This window comes from Lupinus angustifolius, unplaced genomic scaffold (assembly GCF_001865875.1).
Source record: "Lupinus angustifolius cultivar Tanjil unplaced genomic scaffold, LupAngTanjil_v1.0 Scaffold_15_200, whole genome shotgun sequence".
NCBI classification, from domain to species: Eukaryota; Viridiplantae; Streptophyta; class Magnoliopsida; order Fabales; family Fabaceae; genus Lupinus; species Lupinus angustifolius.
The window spans coordinates 19,635-39,205 of record NW_017718851.1 but is presented as its reverse complement, the minus strand read 5'-3'; the positions used below and the strand labels follow the sequence as shown (position 1 = coordinate 39,205).

Here is a 19,571-nt window from a genome sequence, read left to right as displayed (position 1 = left end):
AAAATAAGATTAGTATAAAAATAAATATTATTTAACTCTAAAATAGCTACAAACAATATGTTATGATTCATATTATTATTATTATTTTAATATTGCTATAGTAACATTATATTTTAATATTGTATAGGTAATCATATTCATTTTATTTTTAAATAAATCACATGTCATGAGGACTTGAGAGATTGACACATGTCATGATGGAGTTCTTGAGAGATTGACACATGTCATTGAGAGATTGATACATGTCATGAGGGACCTTTAGTTTTGATGAGAGGTTGACACATGTCATTAGGGCTTGAGAGATTGACACATGTCATGAGAGAGTTTTTTTTATTATATAGGTAATAGAAATTCTTGCCATGCCAAAATCAGAAATTTTTTTGTTCATATTTTTATCAAGAAATAGTATATAGTATGTTACTGACCTTCAAGTCTCTGAATAATTTTGAGTATTGAGTACTTGTAAAAATGTAAAGTAGTCCTTGTGAATTTCCTTCTATTATGTTGAAGCACTTCTCCCAGTTTAGCAAATTTCTTCTAGTAGAAAACATTATATTAATACACAATTAACATAACAAACATGATTTTGATTCCTTATTTAGGCCTACTAGTTATTAGTTAATGTCATGATTATGAACTTTGGAACACAAGTTAATGCAGATAAACATCATCCAAACTTATTAAAATTTAAGCTGCCGAAAGTCATTAAGATTCCTAGCATATGCTATGGTTTGGTGCAGCAAGTCCAAGCACAGGAATAAAACTTCATTTATTTAATTTTTCACCCAAAACATAAGTTGAATAGACTCGAATATATTACTCAGTGAATAGAAAGAAATTCAAGCCTTTATTATACATATATATACTCATAAACATCATCTCCTATTCATGAATACATTAACCAAGCAATCATACAAGATTCATGTGCTAAGTTCACATATGAGTGTTAATTCATTTTTGAATTCTACGATTTCTTGTCCAGAAGTTTTTGAAAGTTTTTTCACTACAACCTCTTATCCTCTTAGCAGAATTCCCTAATGTGAAAATTAAAAGCTCATTATTCCTCTACAAGAAACAATCTAATGCAGTATTTAACAAGATTTCATTGGTTTCAATTCAAGTCACCTTATAAACATGCACAAAGCCTCCTTGTCCTAACTTATTTTCGGATGAAAAGTTGCTTATAGCTTCCACAACTGATGTATAGCTAAATACTTTTAAATCATATCCCTTGTTCAAGTCATCTTCTAGGTCTTGTATACTATTGGATCCTTTGTAAGTTCTAAAATCTTGCATCTCTGTTTGCATTGTTTTTCTTCCCTTGCTGTTTAGATGAAAAGGTGAAATATACAGATTGAGAATGGAGGGGTCATGTTCATTAAAGCATGTACTGCTACGTTTTTGAAGAATCTAACAGATGCTATTTGATCTAATTCCACAATTGATTGCTTTCTTAGTAGAGATGAAGTGGATGAATATAATCAAGAGATAAAGTATGACAAAACTGTATCAAAAATTTTAAAATGTCATTTCAGACTTGTCAAGTAGAGTTTAACAATCCTTTTGATTACTTTAAAAATACAAAGAATGCAGCATGAACATATGAAATGATAGTGGACTAATTAGTTCCTCTAAGATGAGGTTTCTTCACTAGCATATTAAACTGTAGGCCAACACTGACAAAAGTAAATCTTCCAATGATTTCCCAAGAAAGAAAGTACATCAAGTACCATATTCATTATCATATGACTTGAATCCAACACAGCTACAATTGCTCCAGCAACTAGTCTGGTAATCACCTATGCCATTACTTGTATTTGTTTCATTTCTTGTATCATTATCCGAAAAATGAGGGTAACCTGTCCTGATCTCAAATACATCATCAGGGTTCCTGCAGGTGGGTATCTCCCATATTTCGCAACCTTCGTCGCTATTATATCCGTAGCGCATATTGGTCCTTGCAATATTTTGTCCTCCCATGCCTCTCAATTGTCCTGTTTCATATGGCGTCCACGCATATAGCGGGGTTGTGGTGGCATTCAGTGAATCATCTGGTTTCAAACTGTGATTTGCAGCTTTAACATTGATGCAACTAGTCCACCACCACAAACACAAGTAGTAGTGTGTGAAAACAGGCAAGAAATAAGGTTTCCTTACTTTACAACAAACCATGATGGATATTAACATAATACTTAGAAGTCTGAGATTCAATTATGTTTTGGTTTAGCAAGAATTTATGCATTATTATGGGATCACAGACTGTTGTTATTCAATTATATGAACGCTTTTCTTTTCTTTACTGAAAGGAAAAGATGCATTTGTTTTCTTTATAAGAATAATTTATGTTAACAAAAGATCCATTGCCCCTAAACATGGGTTTCATTGTTCACTTTTGCAAGAAATTTATTTCATCGCTTTTTCATTTTTATATAATTTAGGTATACTCCAGCCCTCATATTTTGATACATTGATAGTTTATTTAAGGTAATGGAAAACAAATTAAACTAATCATTAAAGATGTTGACAACACTCAATTTAATAATGCAAACAATTAAAAAATATTCATCTTCGTTGATTTTCTACAATGACAAATAATATAAGAAAGTAATAAGAGACCATTACAGTGAACAGATATATAAAACTAATCCATTTTTTTATTGAAACTAAAAAGTAAACATGACATTCTATTAAATATATCACTTCTCAATAAATATTTTACTTTTTAGCTATTTAACATATTTTAATTTCCTTATGTTAAACTAACATATAAATAAATATATGATTAGTTTAGCATATTGATATGAGTGTAATATTTATACATTTTGTGTGTAAATATTTATACATAGTCATTATATTATCTACTATTCATTTGTGTTATTTTTTTAAGAGTCAATAATAATTAAATATGAATGATAGATAATACAGTAATAACAGTATATAAAACTCATACACTAACAGTTTATACATCTTTTTTCTCCATTAATATTAGGTGTACCACATACAAATATATTTTTTACCAAAAAAAACATTGGTGTATGATATGAGACACTGCCATGCCACCAACCTCTCTTTCATGATAAAGAATGGTTCATGATAAGCATTTGAGGAAGAAAATTAGACACATTCCTAAATATGATGTGGATGTTTCTAAATTGTACAGAACTGCATCATTTGTAGATATGTATGGCTAGACAAAAGAAATTAATCTCTTAAATTATGTTGTGCAAGAAAGATGACACTTAAGAGTTATATATAGCCACCTCTGCCTAAAAGCATGATTAGTGATGCACTAAAGTAGGAAAAGAACTAGCTAAGAACACAGAAAGTAAAAGGAAAAAAATTATCACCTGAAGGGGAAGGTAAAAATGGAGATAAGCTTGACACCAAAAAAGTTTCACAAAGGGAATAAAAAGAGTGAAATGATAAAAAGGAAATTATAAGACCCTTCATGTAGGATAAATGTAACTTTTTAGTTTTACACATTCAATATAACATTTACGTTCGAAATAGAAAAGTAAAACATAAATTAAATATTTATTACTTTTTTCAATAAAAATAAAATAGATATAAAGTGGTACAAATTTTGGGAGAGAAAAAGTCATCGATTTATGACACTATTACTATATAATGGGTAGAGATGTTTTGTTGGAAGATTGAATTAGTTAACCATTGATTATTAATTATTATAGAGACAACAATAAGTTTAATAACTGAATTGCACAATGAAACCATTAGGGTTTCACAGGAAAGCGAAATTCACAGCAAAAAGCTTAATTTCCAATTCACCTAAATTCATATCGAAGAGCTTAATTTCAATCTCACCTAAAATTCTGAAAGAGAAAACTGGAATCGGGGATTGGAAGAAGAGCATGAATGTGATTAAAAAATGATGGATAACGATATCAACAAAGATAATGAAAGTGAGAAAGGGGTACATCTGCTCCACTTTTCAAGTAGTACATCATAGAAGCTCCAACTTAGTGCAACTTTTTAATTAATTTGTGAGTAAAACTTCATTTAAGTTATCTTATCTTACCTTTGCTTCTTGATTCTGAAGTTTACATATTGGAAAGTCTCAATGCCCTGAATAAAGAAACTTTAGAATTTTAACTATATATATGAACTCAACACTTATTAAAGAAGCATGCATTATGAAAACTAATAAATCAAGTGTGTAAAACTTTATTCATAAATTTGTCCTAAAAAAAGTTTATATAAGAAATTATTTTTTTGTTTATGTATGTAACTGTAAAGCTTTATACAATACATTATCTATTATTTGTATGTATTACTTTTATTTTAATAAATGATGATTAATATAAATGATGTATGATATCTCGGTGCCTAAAATATTTTGTGGTAAAAAATATAAAAGTATAGAAAACTTTATATAAAATTACATGCTAAGACCAAGGGGACAACAATAAAAGTAATTTATGAGCAATGAGCTGTGAACAGTGTGGAAATGGATGTTTTATTAGCTTAGATTGTTCTGATCAAGAAGGTATCTTGTTCCTTTCAATAAGAAAATAAAAGAATGCCATGTGATCCAACATAGTAATACTAATATATGCACACTTGTTGCAAAAATAATTCTGATTGGAAATTATAGGTTGTGAACAGGGTGGACAAGTTCTTTTGTTTAATTAAATCATTCTGACAAAGAAAATGTGTCTTTTCCTACATGATTAACAAAGGAAAAACCACATGATAATCTCCTATAAAATATTCCACTGTGTTGAGGTTATACCTTCCACACTATTTAAATACTACACACTTTTTTCATGCAACCATTTGAATTTAATGCCTTGTTTGTCTAAGGCTTTTCATTTCTTCACATATGGATGGACCCCATATTCAATAATAATAATAAAAGAGTTGCCATAATTGAATGTCTTTGATCCTATTATGCAAATATTCTTGCTTAGCCAAAACTTAATCAAAGTTTAGTCTTTTGCATATTTGAAAGCATTCTGCAAATATCCATAATGGTTAGTTGCAGACAAAGGAAACCATATTTCATGCTTGTTTTCACATATCTGTGGTTGTGGACTAGTAGTTGTATCCAGGTTAAAGCAGCAAATCACACTTTGAAGCCGGGTGATTCACTGAATGGCACAAACCAGCTATGTTCCGAAAACGGCTATTATTGCATCGGATTTGTTGAACAACTTGGTGGTCTTAGTTACTTGACCATAATTTCCAATATAAAAAATAACACTTGGGAAGTGTGGATTGCTAATAGAAATGAACCTATCTTCAACAATTCTGGCCTTCTATCTCTGGACCAATCTGGTGTGCTCAAAATAGAATCCCAAGGTGGGAAACCGATAATCCTTTACTCTCCACCTCCTCAATCTACCAACAACAACAGCATTTTGGCAACCTTATTGGATATAGGCAACTTTGTGGTGCAACAACTTCATCCCAATGGGTCTACAAAGAGTGTGTTGTGGCAAAGTTTTGATTATCCGACGGATTGTTTGCTCCCTGGGATGAAGCTAGGTGTTAATCACAAAACAGGTCAAAATTGGTCATTGGTTTCATGGGTGAGTGAATCATTTCCAGGTCCGGGTTCCTTCAGGCTTGAATGGGAACCCAGAGAACATGAATTGATCATGAGGAGACAAGAACAAGTAATTTGGAAAAGCGGGAAACTAATAAACAATAGGTTTTTTGAGCACATTCCAGAGGAATCCCAGCACATATATCAGTACAACCAAGTCTCAAATGACGATGAAGACTACTTCACATTCACAACTCCGAATACCAAAGAGCCTACAAAATGGGCACTATTTGAAACTGGGGAGTTGACAGGTTCAGAAGGAAAAGAGATTGCAGGAGCAGATATGTGTTATGGTTATAATAATGATAGAGGGTGCCAAAAATGGAAGATACCCACTTGCAGGAACCCTGGTGATGTATTTGAGAGTCGGGAAGGTTACCCGAACACGTTCGGTAACGATACAAGCATTGAACCAAATAAAAGCTATGGCATAGGTGATTGCCAGGCTAGTTGCTGGAGCAAATGTAGCTGCGTTGGATTCAAGTCATATGATGATTCCGGTGGTACAGGATGTATTTTCTTTTTTGGAAAAACATTGGATGGTGTTACTTTAGTCAGTGTTGGCCAAAAGTTTAACATGCTAGTGCCGAAACCTCAGCACAAGGGTATGTTAGTGTACTACCATTTCACTGCTTCCTTTTATCATACATGTACTTATCTAGGAACTTCCATTTTCATTTAGTAGTTAGTTGCTTTGTTACTCAGTAGCTTTGTTATTTGCTACAACACTAGCTGTTACTTACGTTGCATATAACTAATTGTAAACAGAGAACTCATTACTCAATCAATGAATTCCATTCAACTCATAACCCTCATATCTCTTTTCAAATCCACACTCTAATATCTCTTGCTTCATTTAAATTTTATTATTCTTATAGTAAACCAGAGGACTATTATAATCTACTTGAATCACATATAGCACTTCTTGGCAAGTTTGAAATCACTGTTTAATTTTTTTTGACATACTTCAGATTTGTCCATATTTCATTTTGATCTCTACAATGATGTCAATCAATTTGGAAGTGTTTTTCAGTATTGTTGAAAAATAAATCAAAGTATAAAAGTGAAGTTGGCAGAATTTATAAGTCAAATTTCTTATGTATACTATATGCAGGTACAAACAAGTGGATATGGATAGGCGCTGCAATAGCAACTTTTCTGCTCATAATCTGCTCTGCCATTCTATGCCTAGCCATAATGAAAAGAAAATACATGCTTAAAGGTACTGAGATACTTCAAAAACATTGGTCCACATACTTTATTAAGCGAGATCCCTTTATTCTCAATCTTTATTTTCACATTTTCATCTAAATAGATAAGCGAAGAATGGAGACTGAGACACAAGGTTTAGCAGATTCCGATGGATCCACAGGTGTAAAAGATTTAGAAGATAACTTCAGCAAAGGACACGATTTCAAAGTATTTAGCTATGCATCAGTCAAGGAGGCTACAACCAATTTTTCATCTAAAAACCAATTAGGAGAGGGTGGCTTCGGGCCTGTTTATAAGGTGACTTGAATTAAAATCATTGGAAATCTGCATTAACTTGTTTCTTTTAGAGAAATAATGAGTATTTATTGTTACTTTAGGGAGTTCTTCCAACAGGCCGAGAAGTGGCTGTGAAAAGACTTGCAAAAACTTCTGGACAAGGAACTGTTGAATTTAAAAATGAGTTAATGCTCATTTGTGAACTTCAGCACATGAATCTCGTAAAGTTACTTGGCTGCTGCATTCATGGACAAGAGAGGATGCTGATTTATGAGTATATGCCGAATAAAAGCTTGGATTTCTTCCTATTTGGTGAGGAAAAAGTTGGAGTCTATTTATAGCTAATGTTTTGAATGGCAAATTTTTTTACTCCCAAATGCTTGAATAGTCTCCTACAAATATGGAATTTGAATGACTTTTGGCAACTTAATTTTTTAACTAATATTGGTGATGATTAATTGCATTAGATCATGTTTGCCTAACTTGAACCAGTACTATAGGTAAAATATCATGTTTTTAGTAACCAATAAGCCTAAATAAGGGAGGAGAATCATTTTTCGCATACTACTCTATAATTAGGTATTATTGAATATTTTGTTTTCATTGCAAAGATGATACAAGAAGCAAGTTGCTAGACTGGCAGAAGCGCTTCAACATAATAGAAGGACTTTCTCACGGATTACTCTATCTTCACAAGTACTCAAGGCTCAAAATCATTCACAGAGACTTGAAGGCTAGTAACATACTTCTTGATGAGAATATGAATCCAAAAATTTCTGATTTTGGAATGGCAAGAATCTTTACGCAACATCAAACAATAGTGAATACAAATAAGATTGTTGGAACATAGTGAGTCTGCTGGATTGATTACTTGTTATTAATGTTTTTTGATGAATGTGTAAAAAAACTTACCCTGTGAGATCATGAATGATTATTTCTTGCAGTGGTTACATGTCTCCGGAATATGTCATGGAAGGAAGTTTCTCTACGAAATCTGATGTCTATAGTTATGGAGTGTTGTTGCTTGAAATTGTTAGTGGAAGAATGAACAATAGCTCTTGTGATGCTGCTGATCAACTTCTCAATCTTGTAGGACATGTATGTCAAATCACTCTCATTGAGTTCCCTTTTCATATGTTTTTTTCCTTATGTCTAATTTGACTCAATAACTATGAACAGGCATGGGAGTTATGGAATGATGGTGTGTGTCTAGAGTTAATGGATCCATCACTTAACGACACATTTGTTCTTGAAGAAGTTCATAAATGCATCCATATTGGTCTTTTATGTGTGGAACATTATGCAAAAGATCGACCCGATATGTCAGACATTATATCAATGTTAACAAACAAAACTGCTCCAGTTACCATGCCTAGAAGACCTGCATTCTATGTTGGAAGACAAATGGGTGAGAGGGGAAGATCTTCTAAATCTATAGAGTCTAATACTTTCTATACAAAGGAAATTTCTGATTCCAGTGAATTAGAATCAAGGTAGATATGATCTTAATCATTTTTCATGATACAAATGCAATCTAAATATATAGTGATTGGATGGATTTCTTGGATGTTAACTTGTAAGTGATATCTAATGTGAAACTGACTATGTTCTTTGGAACTGAAGTGTAAAATTCAATACTTCTAGGTAATTCTAATGAAGTAATTGATAATATTCAAATATAATGAGGTGACCAAGAACATGTTTTATCTGTTGATGTCAAAAGTATGACAAAATATAATGTTCTATCATTGTAAAGATTTATATAGTCATTATATTATCCACTATTCATTTATGTTACCTTTTTCGAAGAGTATAATTAAATATGAATATTAGATATGTAATGACAATGTATATATCTCATACACTATCAGTGTATGCATATTTTTTCCTAGAAGGAAATAACAAGTTTGTAGATAAAAGTGATGTTAAACTTGTTATAGTGGTAAATATAGTGGTAACTTAGGAAAGTGACGTAGGAGACATGTAATTATGTTGTCAAGGCTTGAATAACTTGGTACTTGTTGAATAACATTGACAAACCAAAAATTATTATTGTCAAAATCTGCGGCCAATTTCATTATAATATGTAAAGTACTATAAAAGAAAAATGATCGAGAGATCCCTTTATGAACAATTAATAATTCATGGCTAAAACGAAAAAGTAGTTGAATTGATTAATTTAAAAAAAAGATGTAAGTTTGGTGGAATTAAGAACAAAATTTGGATTTCAGGTGTAAATGCTCCAAGTATATGATACTGGATTTCGTACTATATTGACAATTGTGTATAAGAAAAGCTACTAAACAATTATCTCATTCTTACAAAACCATTTCATCTTTTTCGCTATGGGAGTTGTACACACTTATAATCTTGTTCAACACTAAACAAAAAGATGCATATCAAAATTTTAATATCTTAATTATATTGTACAAATTTCTTTTATGCTGTTAATGTCAGAGAGAGAAAAAATATGAATAAATGAACAAAATCTCAAGTATAATTCATTTGCTGTTAAGATTGAGGAACTAGCATATGATATATTCATGCATTCATCCTAAGAAGTGAGCAGTATCAGGCACTCACATATTACCAGGTAAGTAAAAGAATCAATGGCAGAAATGAACCTCTAAACAGATCTCCAATGAATCTAAAACTGAAGGCAAGAAAACATTTTGATAAAACTAAATGGCCTAATTATTGAGGAAAAGCATAAGATATTTACAGATTAACAATTTAAGAAAGCCATAAGATAAAATTATGCATATGTTATACTTCACCAGTTCCTATATATTTCAGCTCTGCCAACAAGTCAACATGTCACCTAGACAAAGTTATGGCATCCAAAAGCCACACTTCCAGTAGAATGATTACTTATCAGAAGCAGATATGAATACCATGTCTCACTTTATATAAATAGAAAGGAACCATGGGAAACAGATATGTATCTAAACCTGTACATGCTAAACACTACAGTTTTTCTAACAAATAAGCATAGTAATAAAATAAGCTCCCTTGTCAAGAGAAAAAAAATAAAAGACAAGAGGATCAGATGAAGCTGAGATTGAATACAGAAAAGGGCTGATTGCAAATTCATTACTATGCTGCACTTCAGATTACTCCAAATGTACTTGGAACATATGCAGGTTGTACATTTGATGTGACCTTCAACCCAAAAGCATTATCATTAGGAGATCTCTCTATTTCTTTATATCAACTAAGCACTGTCTCTGAGTTCACATGACCACCACTGCTCCCAGCAAAACTGTTAAATCCAACCGCAGGCACAGAGCGCTGAGCAAAATCAAGTAATAACTTCCTCTGGTGATCATTGGTGTGAGGAAGACTCGCACGAAGAAGTTCAACGGGCATTTCCCTACTAATTGCTTTAGCAGAATCCGATCCAATTGCAGTCACATTCGGTGTCCCATGTATATGGAGGGATTGTGTCATGCTACGGTATTTATTCATGCAATACTTCGTAAGAAGGCCAAAAAATTCATCAAATGAGGCCTGCCAAAATGAACGGTTACCTATATTATAGTTGCAAACAGCTTGAGGATCAGTTAGAAGTTCAGTAGCTCTCTCAAGAAGAGATACTAAAATAAGGGAAGCACCATCTCCAGCAGTGCTTCCAAGGGGGCGTAGAGGAGGCAGCTCTGAGGAACAAACCACTGCTGCAAGACAAGCACTAAGATCACCAAGTTCCATACCTTGAACACATTGACAAACAACCTTAGCAAGGCCACTTGTAGTCTCTGCAGCTGCTGGATCCAAGGGGATAGCACCAAATAAGAATCTTAAATGCCGAAAAATCGCCATGCATACTATCCGCATAAGCTCACTACCAGGAACAAGCAATAGAACATATTTTGCCAAGAGCTTACGTCCCTTGTGAAGAGAAACTAATCGTAAGAAAATTAGGTCATCCTTGGCAGCAAGCCCAACTTTGTGCCCATTCTTTCCCAGTGGGTCAACAAGTTTAAGTGATGTTGCTAGTCCTTCCAAAAGGACTTTTCGTTTTCGTCTTAGTTGAGTTCCGCCATCTTGCAGCTGATTAGACTGTAAGAAACGATCTATGTCATCTACTTCAAGAAGAAGACGGAGACCATCCTCAATTGTGACTCTCGCTGCAAACAAAGGCTCCTGCTCAAGGGCCTTCTGTGAAATATTTTGCTCAGAGCTACCAGTGACAGAAGAGTTAGGAAGATCGACTTCAAGAAGAGGACGAGGCAGACGAATAGATGAGAATGAAACCCTCCCTGAAGCATCAATCTGAAGGAAACCATGTGATTCAGAATTGGAACGGGTTCGTGGAGGAATATCCTTTATTTGGGTCGGACAGAATGAATGTTTCAACTTAGCCCCATCAGTTTTTTTTGCAAGACAAGCTTGATGATAATAATCATCTACATAGGGGTCAATACAATGAGTGACACCAAGTTGCATTTTAACAACACTCTCAATTTCATCACTAGTCATATGCTTAGACCTAAACATAAAACTGCTCTTCTGGCTACTAGCTTCAGAACCCTGTTGGGAGAAACGATGACTCTGTCTACCCTTCTTACTTGATTTTGGTTTGTGTTCTCTAACATCACCCAGACCAAGCATATGTTCATATTTGCTAACTAAAGACGAGCCAGAAGAGAACTGTGAATTAAACAAATTGGACTGGAAACCTGACAAGTAGCCAGCTGGTTGCTGAACAGGATAATGCAGTCTATGCTGCTGCAATTGAGTCATTAAGTGAGGAGACACTGATCCACTATGATGGTGTAATTGTTTCTGCAACATATTACTCAGGAGGTTTGGGTGATCTCCAGGATATATCCCTGCCTGGTGGACCAATTGATTCTGTATTTGATGATTAAGAGGGGAGCCAGTAATAAGTTGGCGCACATTTCCACTAAAATGTGACTCGTGTTTTGATCGACTCAATTGCAGTCCAGAATTGAAGAGGTGAGAACGATTTTGTGATGATGATGTCATATGAGCTCCCCCAGCATGATAAGGAATGTTCAAGCGGCCTGTACTGTGATTTGGAGAAGCCTGCTGAGACCTACCACCAGGTAGAGGATAAGAAGTAAATGAAGATTTTGGTAACAAAATTGGTTCACTAGAAAAACGGGTAAGCTCCTGTCGCTCGTCAGGATATGAAGATGTTCTATATAGGGGCTTTGATTCTTTGAAGTGCCCAATAGAGGATTGTGACTGTGATGACCATCTTTTTCCATCCTCACTAGTTTCACTATCATAAAATGGTTGATCAAAAAACCAATTCGAAACTGGTTCACTGGAGCAATGTTGGAGGCGGTATTGCTCCTGCGGTTGCTTCTCGGGGTAAGAAGATGTTCTGTACATGGGCTTTGACTCTTGTAGATGAGTGACAGAAGAATGGGGATGCGATGACCATCTTTTTCCATCCTGAGAACCTTCACTTTCATAAGCATGCTGATCAAACCAGTAGGGAATATCATCTCTTTGTGACCATTCAGAAGCAGAAGAATCTGGAAAAAATATATGGTTAGAAATAATTCAGACAATCAAAACAAGATTGCAAGCAGATAAATGGGGAAAATAGTGCTGTCATAAAGCTGAGATCATCTTAACCAAAAAAACTGAGATTATCAGTCACATAGAAAATGTGATATGCAATTATGCACTCCTCATAAAAGACTCAAAAAAAGTTATCAACAAAATAATTTCCCATTAACTTCGTTGGTGTACTGCTATTTCTTCAGTAGCAAATTTCTTAAACACACGAAGACAAATTAAAGACCTTCAGAAAAATAACCTCCTGAGCACCTCAAATATTGAAAAATATGTACTTTTACAAACAAACAAAAAAACAAGGATAAATGCGGATAAGTGAAATTAGTTTTCTAGATAAAAAGACAAGGCAAAAAGGTGAATTCATTACAATTACTTACTTTCTCTTGATCCCCGTTCACCAATAACTCCTGCACTTCTTGGTCCACCGACAACCTTGTTCAACTGGGAAAAAATCAAAAAGGTTCATATTGATTTAAATAAAGCAGAAAATAAGAGACTAATAGTAATTTCAACATCATAAGAAACAGAATCATAAAATTGAGGGGAGCATATCTTCTGTCTCAAAAAGTGTGTCACTCCATATGCCACTTTCTCTCAGAAAATTACTTTATTATTAAATTTTAAACTTAAATATATGTTCTCCAACCAATCAGAGGAAGTGCCACATGGAGTGGCACACTCTTTTGATACAGCAGATGTTGACCCAAAATTGAGCATGTGGATTGCAGGGAGATCAAAATACAGACTTCGGAACATGAGACAATCTGTGAATTGTTGCCAAAACATTCAAATATGTTAGAAATGCCAAATGAAGTGAGCTAATCAGATTAGCCTTTCATTTCAACTAATTCTTCCACTTTTCCTTCTTTCAATAAATGAAATGACAGGTTCATTGTCAGAATGACTAGAATTACCAACCAAAGGAGATATACTACCACAAAAGCAAAAGAAACAAAAAATCATTACATGTGCACTGCACCGAAAAGATTGCTAATAAAATACTATTCATAAGACGTTATAGATTTGCTGTAACAAGAAGTTTAAATTGTCTAGGTCTTAACAGGATTAACACCAATGACTTGCTCCAGAAGTGCAAACCTATGACTGCTTTATCTCCTAATATGTACAAAATGTGTAGTTCAGAATCTGTAAGCAGACCTCATCTTTTTTTACATTGCTCGGAGGCAAATGTTCTTTGGAATAGATTGTTTGGTATCTTCCCAGAGTTTCGGGTTTGTCCTTTGGAGTTGCACTCTTTACTGCTTAGTAAGTTCAGAGGTTTTAGCTCTTGGTAAAAATGCCGAAGTTCTATGGCAGTGTTCTTTTTTTTTGCAGTCCTGGTGTTTATTTGGTTGGAAGGGAACAATAGAACTATCAAATCATTCCTCTTCACCTCTGGATTATATCTGGTATATTGTTTCGCTCTTGTGTAATAAAACTTGTTGCTTTTTAGCGGGGTTAATATGGTAGATATGCAAAGACCAGAGAGAACGGCATGCTTTGTTGCATGTCCCTTTAAATAGTTTCTAGTTTTTTTTTGTGTCCGGGAGGATTCTTATCCTCTTGTAATTTTCTCCCTTTGTTTTCTAATGAAATTTATTTTGTTATAAAAAATAATCACGTGACCTTAAGGGAAGTTTTACCTTAGTGCTACAAGACCGGCAAATTTGTATAGACTAAATGTTGAATAGTACAAAGGCAACATTAGAATAAACTTAGTATAGCAAAGATGGGAATGTTGCATTTGATGAGTGGACACACGACATTATAGGATCACAAATTTATGTGTTAGAGATAGTGGATATAACACCTGTTGCAAAAAATTGGTAGAATCTCATCTTTGATGGGTAGGGCATGTGTGGATAGTAGATCAAATGGAGTATAACCCAATTGCTAAGAAGAGTAGATCAAATGGAATATAGCCCAATCACTAAGAAGTAAAGGGAGACCAAACTAACTATAGGTGAAACCATTAAGAAAGAATTAGATGTAAATAATTTGTCTATAGAGAGCAAAGTAATCATAGTTTCACAGCCTTACCTTTAAAAAAGTGGTAGTGAGATCATCAATATCGGAAAGAGATCTTAGATCATCTGCCTGCAGTGTGGAAAGGTTAGTTAGTAGGAATTCTAACATCATACCTAAGATATAAAATGACTCAAAAAAAGTGAAATATTGATGTTTTCCTTTTGGAAGGGTGAGGGTGCAAATAAAGCACAATCAGCTTGACATCAAAGCATGGAATACATATGTCTCCCTGTTAAATCTACAAAATCCACAGATATCACGAATTTGAATTTAACTGGATAAAATTCATGTTAAGCCAGGTAGGTGTTAAGATATATTGGTCTTACTATTTTTTTAAACTAATAGGCTTGTATTACCTTTGATATCTTCACCATCATATATGTTGGTCAAAATTCCAACAGCCAAGCCTTAATCCCACTAAATGGGGTCGGCTACATGGATCGGAGAACACTGTAATGCTCTATCATAAATCATGATCATTGATAAAGTATAAATTTTTAAATCTTTCTTAGTCATTTTGCCTACGGTGTATCATTTTTCCTCTAGAAATTGGACTAACTTTCATTTGATATACTCTCCTTACTGAAGCTTCTAACAGTATCCTCCACACATGTACAAACCACCTAAATTATGATTCTATCATCTTCTCTACAATAGGATTTACTCCAATTTTTTCTCTAACGAATTCGTTTGTAATCATATCTTGTCTAGTGTGTTCACTCATCTAACATAATATTCTCATCTTTGCTACATGGATTTCATTCTCTTATTAACATTTTACCATCCAACATTCAGTCAAATATAACGTTATATGTCTTATAGATGTATGGTAAAACTTTCTATTTAAGCTTTAGTAGCACCTTTCTATCACATATGACATTTGAAGCACTACATCATTTCATCCACATCGTTCAAATCCTATGATTTACATCTCCATCAATTTTCTTATTGTGTTGTACGGTTGACCTTAGATACTTAAATATAGTGACTTGTTGTATATTATGATCTCCAATTTTTACCCCTACAGTAGGGTTTGCCACCTCTCGCTAAACTTACACTCTATATACTTTGTTTCAACTTATACAAAAATCATATACTTCTAAAGTAAATAAGTTTGACTTGACACTACAGTTAAACTATGACATATAGATTGGTTTCAGTCTCGTACGTAATGTACAAATGTGATATTTTTTTATGAACACATGCATCGTAAAACGTAAGCCGTAGTTAAGAAAAACCAAATAACTATAATCACAACAACCAAGCTTTAGCCCCACTGGGTGCGGTTAGATAACTTTAAGGGCGGCCCAGTGCACGAAGTTCCCACTTAGTGGTCTTAATCCTGCAAGCGGAGAAACTGTTTTCGGGATTTAAACCTGTGACCTCATGTTCACTAAGCAATAACCTTACCGTTGTGCCAATTTCACCCTTTGTGGGGTCAGATAACTATATTCAAAAAAAATTATCCAAAAACATAACTATGTATGCAAATCTACACTCTGCCCAGAGATGACAGATTACAAGGAAGGGGGAATACTAGCAACTAATCAAAAACACAACAAACATCTTTTGGCAAACCCATAAAAGCATGAAAGAGGTCATGTACCGGGTTTGTACCCCACTTGATGGTGAAAGGAAAAGTAGCATCTTAACAAAAAACATCTTCTGGCTACTAAACTAAACTAAAAGCATGTGCTCAAAATGTTTATACTTCAATACATTGTACCTACAAAATTTGGAACTTATGAAAACTGTGGTAAGAATATAGAAAAAAATAACCTCCTTTGTATTAAGAAAGAACTCTTCCTCGTTGAACGCAAGAGCTGGCATGTAGTCATCTTCATCTTCTAACCCACCCAACTCAACTTCATCTTTTGTAACGCCTTTACCAAAGAAAGCATACTGGGATGCATCAAATAAACCTCCTGCAATATGGTACAAAATTGAGTCAAATACATTTCATCCATTTCTTGTAACTGTAACAAAAATACAGTTTGCACATCTAAAGGAGAATCTGCATGTGACTGGCCCACCAAAAGAAAACAGATAACGATAAAAAGATAACCACCATATACTAAAAAGTAAAAACCAAACAATTCATAATGACAATGGGTCACACTTCGGTAAGTGAAGTTAAGAAGAAAAAAACAAAAGAACTGCAGTTCAAAAGTATGCAATCCTATTTTTAGTGGAAGAAGTGTACAATCCACAAATGGACAATACATTAATGCAACTAATTTTCAACAATAAAGCATTGATATCCAAAGAAAGTGATTTTAATCCAGCAATATCAGGATGGACCTTGTGGCCCAATATCAACAGATCAAGCACGTTACTCGATTTCTAAAGCAGATATGAAATCAACGAACTCTATGGTCATCTACTAAAGCAGACAACAAAATCATGTACCAAAATATAGCACTAAAAACCATTTCTATGGTCACCTACTGAAGCAGCCAACAAAATCAAGTACCAAAATATAGCACTAAAAACCATTTCTTAAGTCATCTACTGAAGCAGACAACAAAATCAAGTACCAAAAGATAGCACTAAAAACAATTTATATAGTCACCTACTGAAGCAGCAAACAAAGGCATGCATCAAAATATTGCATTAAAAATCCATAAAATATTTCAATCCAGAAGTTGGTTAAATTTCAACAATAATTGGGAAAAATATCAACTTCAATTCAGGCTATGGTTCAATTACACTGAAGAGGTACGTAATAACTCACCACCTCAAATTCAAATAATTGTTCACACTGATGCAATTAACTGAATATATTTAACCTCAACAAGAAAACCTAAAATGCCAACTTCACTCATTTTTTGATAACCAAATTACAACCTAGTTTACACCAGATCTACATCCACGAGGTGAACCAAGCAATGTAGTACAAAAGAATCAAATAAGTAAAATTGAATCCCAAAGTAAAAAAACAAAAAATAAAAACGAAACCTTTGTAATCATTTTCCAGGCGGTGGTTAAGATCAAGGGTGTTGGAAGCACCACGAAAATCATTCACAGCACCAACCCCATCCATGGAAAAAACGCAAAGAGTGAAGGAGAAAAGGAAAGGTGGAATCTTGAGAGAAGTTTTGATGCGTTAGAGATATAAAATTAGGTCATGGTGGAGATTTGTGGAAGAGAGAATGGAATGGGTTTGGATTTGGATTTATGAGAGAAGAGAAACAGAACCCTGCGAAAGGAAAGGGGTGAGTGAATTATTGTTGTGGTATCATGCCTGGTTTTAATTTAACTTATTTTTTTATTCGTTTAGTGGTATATGACCTACTAAATTTTCAACTATAACAAATATTTGATTTCTGAAAACAATAATGATTCTTTTTGGGATTAGTTCTTTTAACTGTAGTTGATGAGATATGTTTAGTTATACCAAAAATACTATGTTCATCTTTTTCATTATATTATTGCTTATATTTATGAATGAAAAGTTTGTAGTTAACAATATTAAATATGAAGATTGGGAGTATGCTATCATAATGCAAAAAAAATCTTATATATTTGGGTACACATTTTTTCTCTTACTTTAATGTTTTATTCTTTCGTTAATTTTTTTAAATAAAGAATAAACTATGTAAAGTGATACTAATAAATTCAGAAATTAAGTTTAATATATTACAAGAAATAAATATGATTTTGACTATTTATGTGGGTTTGTCTCCTGTGCGATTATAAAATTATTACTATCTAATTTAAGATATTAATAATTTATTCGCTGTTTGTGAGGCACTTCAAAATTATAATAGTGTTAAGTGTTGTGGGATTCAACAACTGAAAAGGTTTTGATTCAGGTTGAATTGGTCATATTGCCTTAAGATAATGTTATAATGATTATGTGTTGTTAAGTTCGTAATTATTAAGCTATTTAAATTACTAAATACCTTTTCATTTTTTTCCATCTTCTAAATTTTATTTTGTGATTGCTTAATAAAAAGTGAAGTGAAGATTGTGTTTATATTTTAATTTATCTTTCGTTTATCTTAAACCACCAAACTTCAAAAAAATACAATTTAATTATGAGTTGAAAATATAAATAAATTATGTTTAATTAATTCAAAATTATATTTAATTTCATTCTAAAATTTAAAACTCATGCATTCCACATGGACACTAATTGCATAATATTTAAATTGGGGATGTAAATAAAATTGAATTTGGTATTATATATATATATTGATAATGTATGTGTTTTATATATTATTAATAATACAAAAAAATGATATGTTTATGAAAATACACATTGGAACTCGCATTTTTATTAATAGACCATTTGAGTTTATTTCACTTCGTAAAGATTTTACACTTATAAAATAGATAAGAAATCAAGTCTTTTCATAATATAATTTGTGTGGTCCTTCTAAAAAATATAGATAATAAATCAAGTTTTTTTACACTTGTAGATGTTAATATTGCTTATTACTACAACTTTATTTGAGTTCATAATGATTTTACACTTATAAAATAGATTACGAAAATCATGGATTGTTTTTGTCAAACTTTGGAACAAAAGTCCTAAGATGGTAATGATTTTTATAAATAATTTAATATTAATAAATATGTATTCTTATGCAAAATTATACCCTATGAATTTCAATGAGTAATATAGGATTAACTTGATATGTCAATTTCAACATTTTATTGTTAATATCGTGAGTCATTTATGTTTGAAAAACTCTCAATCATCTCTGATTTAAGTGTCACTTTGACAATATGAGGAAAGTAAATATATATTATTTACTTGATTGAGTTGATCGTCTTATCCTAACTATTATGGTTTAGCTACTATAAAATTTTCAACAACAAAGACAATCAAATAAAATTATGTAGTGAGATGAAAGATAAATTTTTTACAGTCAACATCATAATTTATATTGAAAAGGAAACCGCTGAAAAATTTACCTCAATTCAATCG

At 32.9% G+C, this 19,571-nt stretch overlaps 2 protein-coding genes across 3 annotated transcripts; one reads left to right on the top strand and one right to left on the bottom strand.

Moving 5' to 3' along the window:
* Positions 1 to 4,776: 4,776 nt before the first annotated feature.
* LOC109337948 (G-type lectin S-receptor-like serine/threonine-protein kinase CES101) lies at positions 4,777 to 8,671 on the top strand. Its single transcript, XM_019575043.1, has 7 exons — positions 4,777 to 6,171; positions 6,681 to 6,788; positions 6,882 to 7,075; positions 7,156 to 7,366; positions 7,666 to 7,903; positions 7,999 to 8,152; positions 8,234 to 8,671. Exons 1-7 carry the CDS (start codon positions 4,989 to 4,991, stop codon positions 8,549 to 8,551), a joined length of 2,406 nt encoding a protein of 801 aa, XP_019430588.1. The 5' UTR covers positions 4,777 to 4,988; the 3' UTR covers positions 8,552 to 8,671.
* A 1,119-nt stretch (positions 8,672 to 9,790) lies between these two features.
* On the bottom strand, positions 9,791 to 17,885 carry LOC109337947. 2 transcript variants are annotated; one of them, XM_019575042.1, is made up of 6 exons: positions 17,594 to 17,885; positions 16,415 to 16,560; positions 14,648 to 14,704; positions 12,985 to 13,048; positions 12,040 to 12,561; positions 9,791 to 11,970 (listed from the first exon to the last, which is right to left on the bottom strand). In XM_019575042.1, exons 1-6 carry the CDS (start codon positions 17,676 to 17,678, stop codon positions 10,265 to 10,267), a joined length of 2,580 nt encoding a protein of 859 aa, XP_019430587.1. In that variant the 5' UTR covers positions 17,679 to 17,885; the 3' UTR covers positions 9,791 to 10,264. The 2 variants fall into 2 exon arrangements, with proteins under 2 accessions (XP_019430587.1, XP_019430586.1); XM_019575041.1 differs by having other exon boundaries at positions 9,791 to 12,561.
* Positions 17,886 to 19,571: the final 1,686 nt, after the last annotated feature.

Excerpts from the sequence above, each read along its gene's own strand:
- LOC109337948 (XM_019575043.1), top strand. The coding sequence starts at position 4,989 with ATGGTTAGTTGCAGACAAAGGAAACCATATTTCATGCTTGTTTTCACA. Across the intron at positions 7,367-7,665 it reads CTTGGATTTCTTCCTATTTG|ATGATACAAGAAGCAAGTTG; the intron begins GTGAGGAAAAAG and ends TTCATTGCAAAG. Across the intron at positions 8,153-8,233 it reads TTCTCAATCTTGTAGGACAT|GCATGGGAGTTATGGAATGA; the intron begins GTATGTCAAATC and ends AACTATGAACAG.
- LOC109337947 (XM_019575041.1), bottom strand. The coding sequence starts at position 17,678 with ATGGATGGGGTTGGTGCTGTGAATGATTTTCGTGGTGCTTCCAACACC. Across the intron at positions 14,705-16,414 it reads TCTTTCTTAATACAAAGGAG|GCAGATGATCTAAGATCTCT; the intron begins GTTATTTTTTTC and ends TCCACACTGCAG. Across the intron at positions 12,562-12,984 it reads TGAACGGGGATCAAGAGAAA|ATTCTTCTGCTTCTGAATGG; the intron begins GTAAGTAATTGT and ends TATTTTTTCCAG.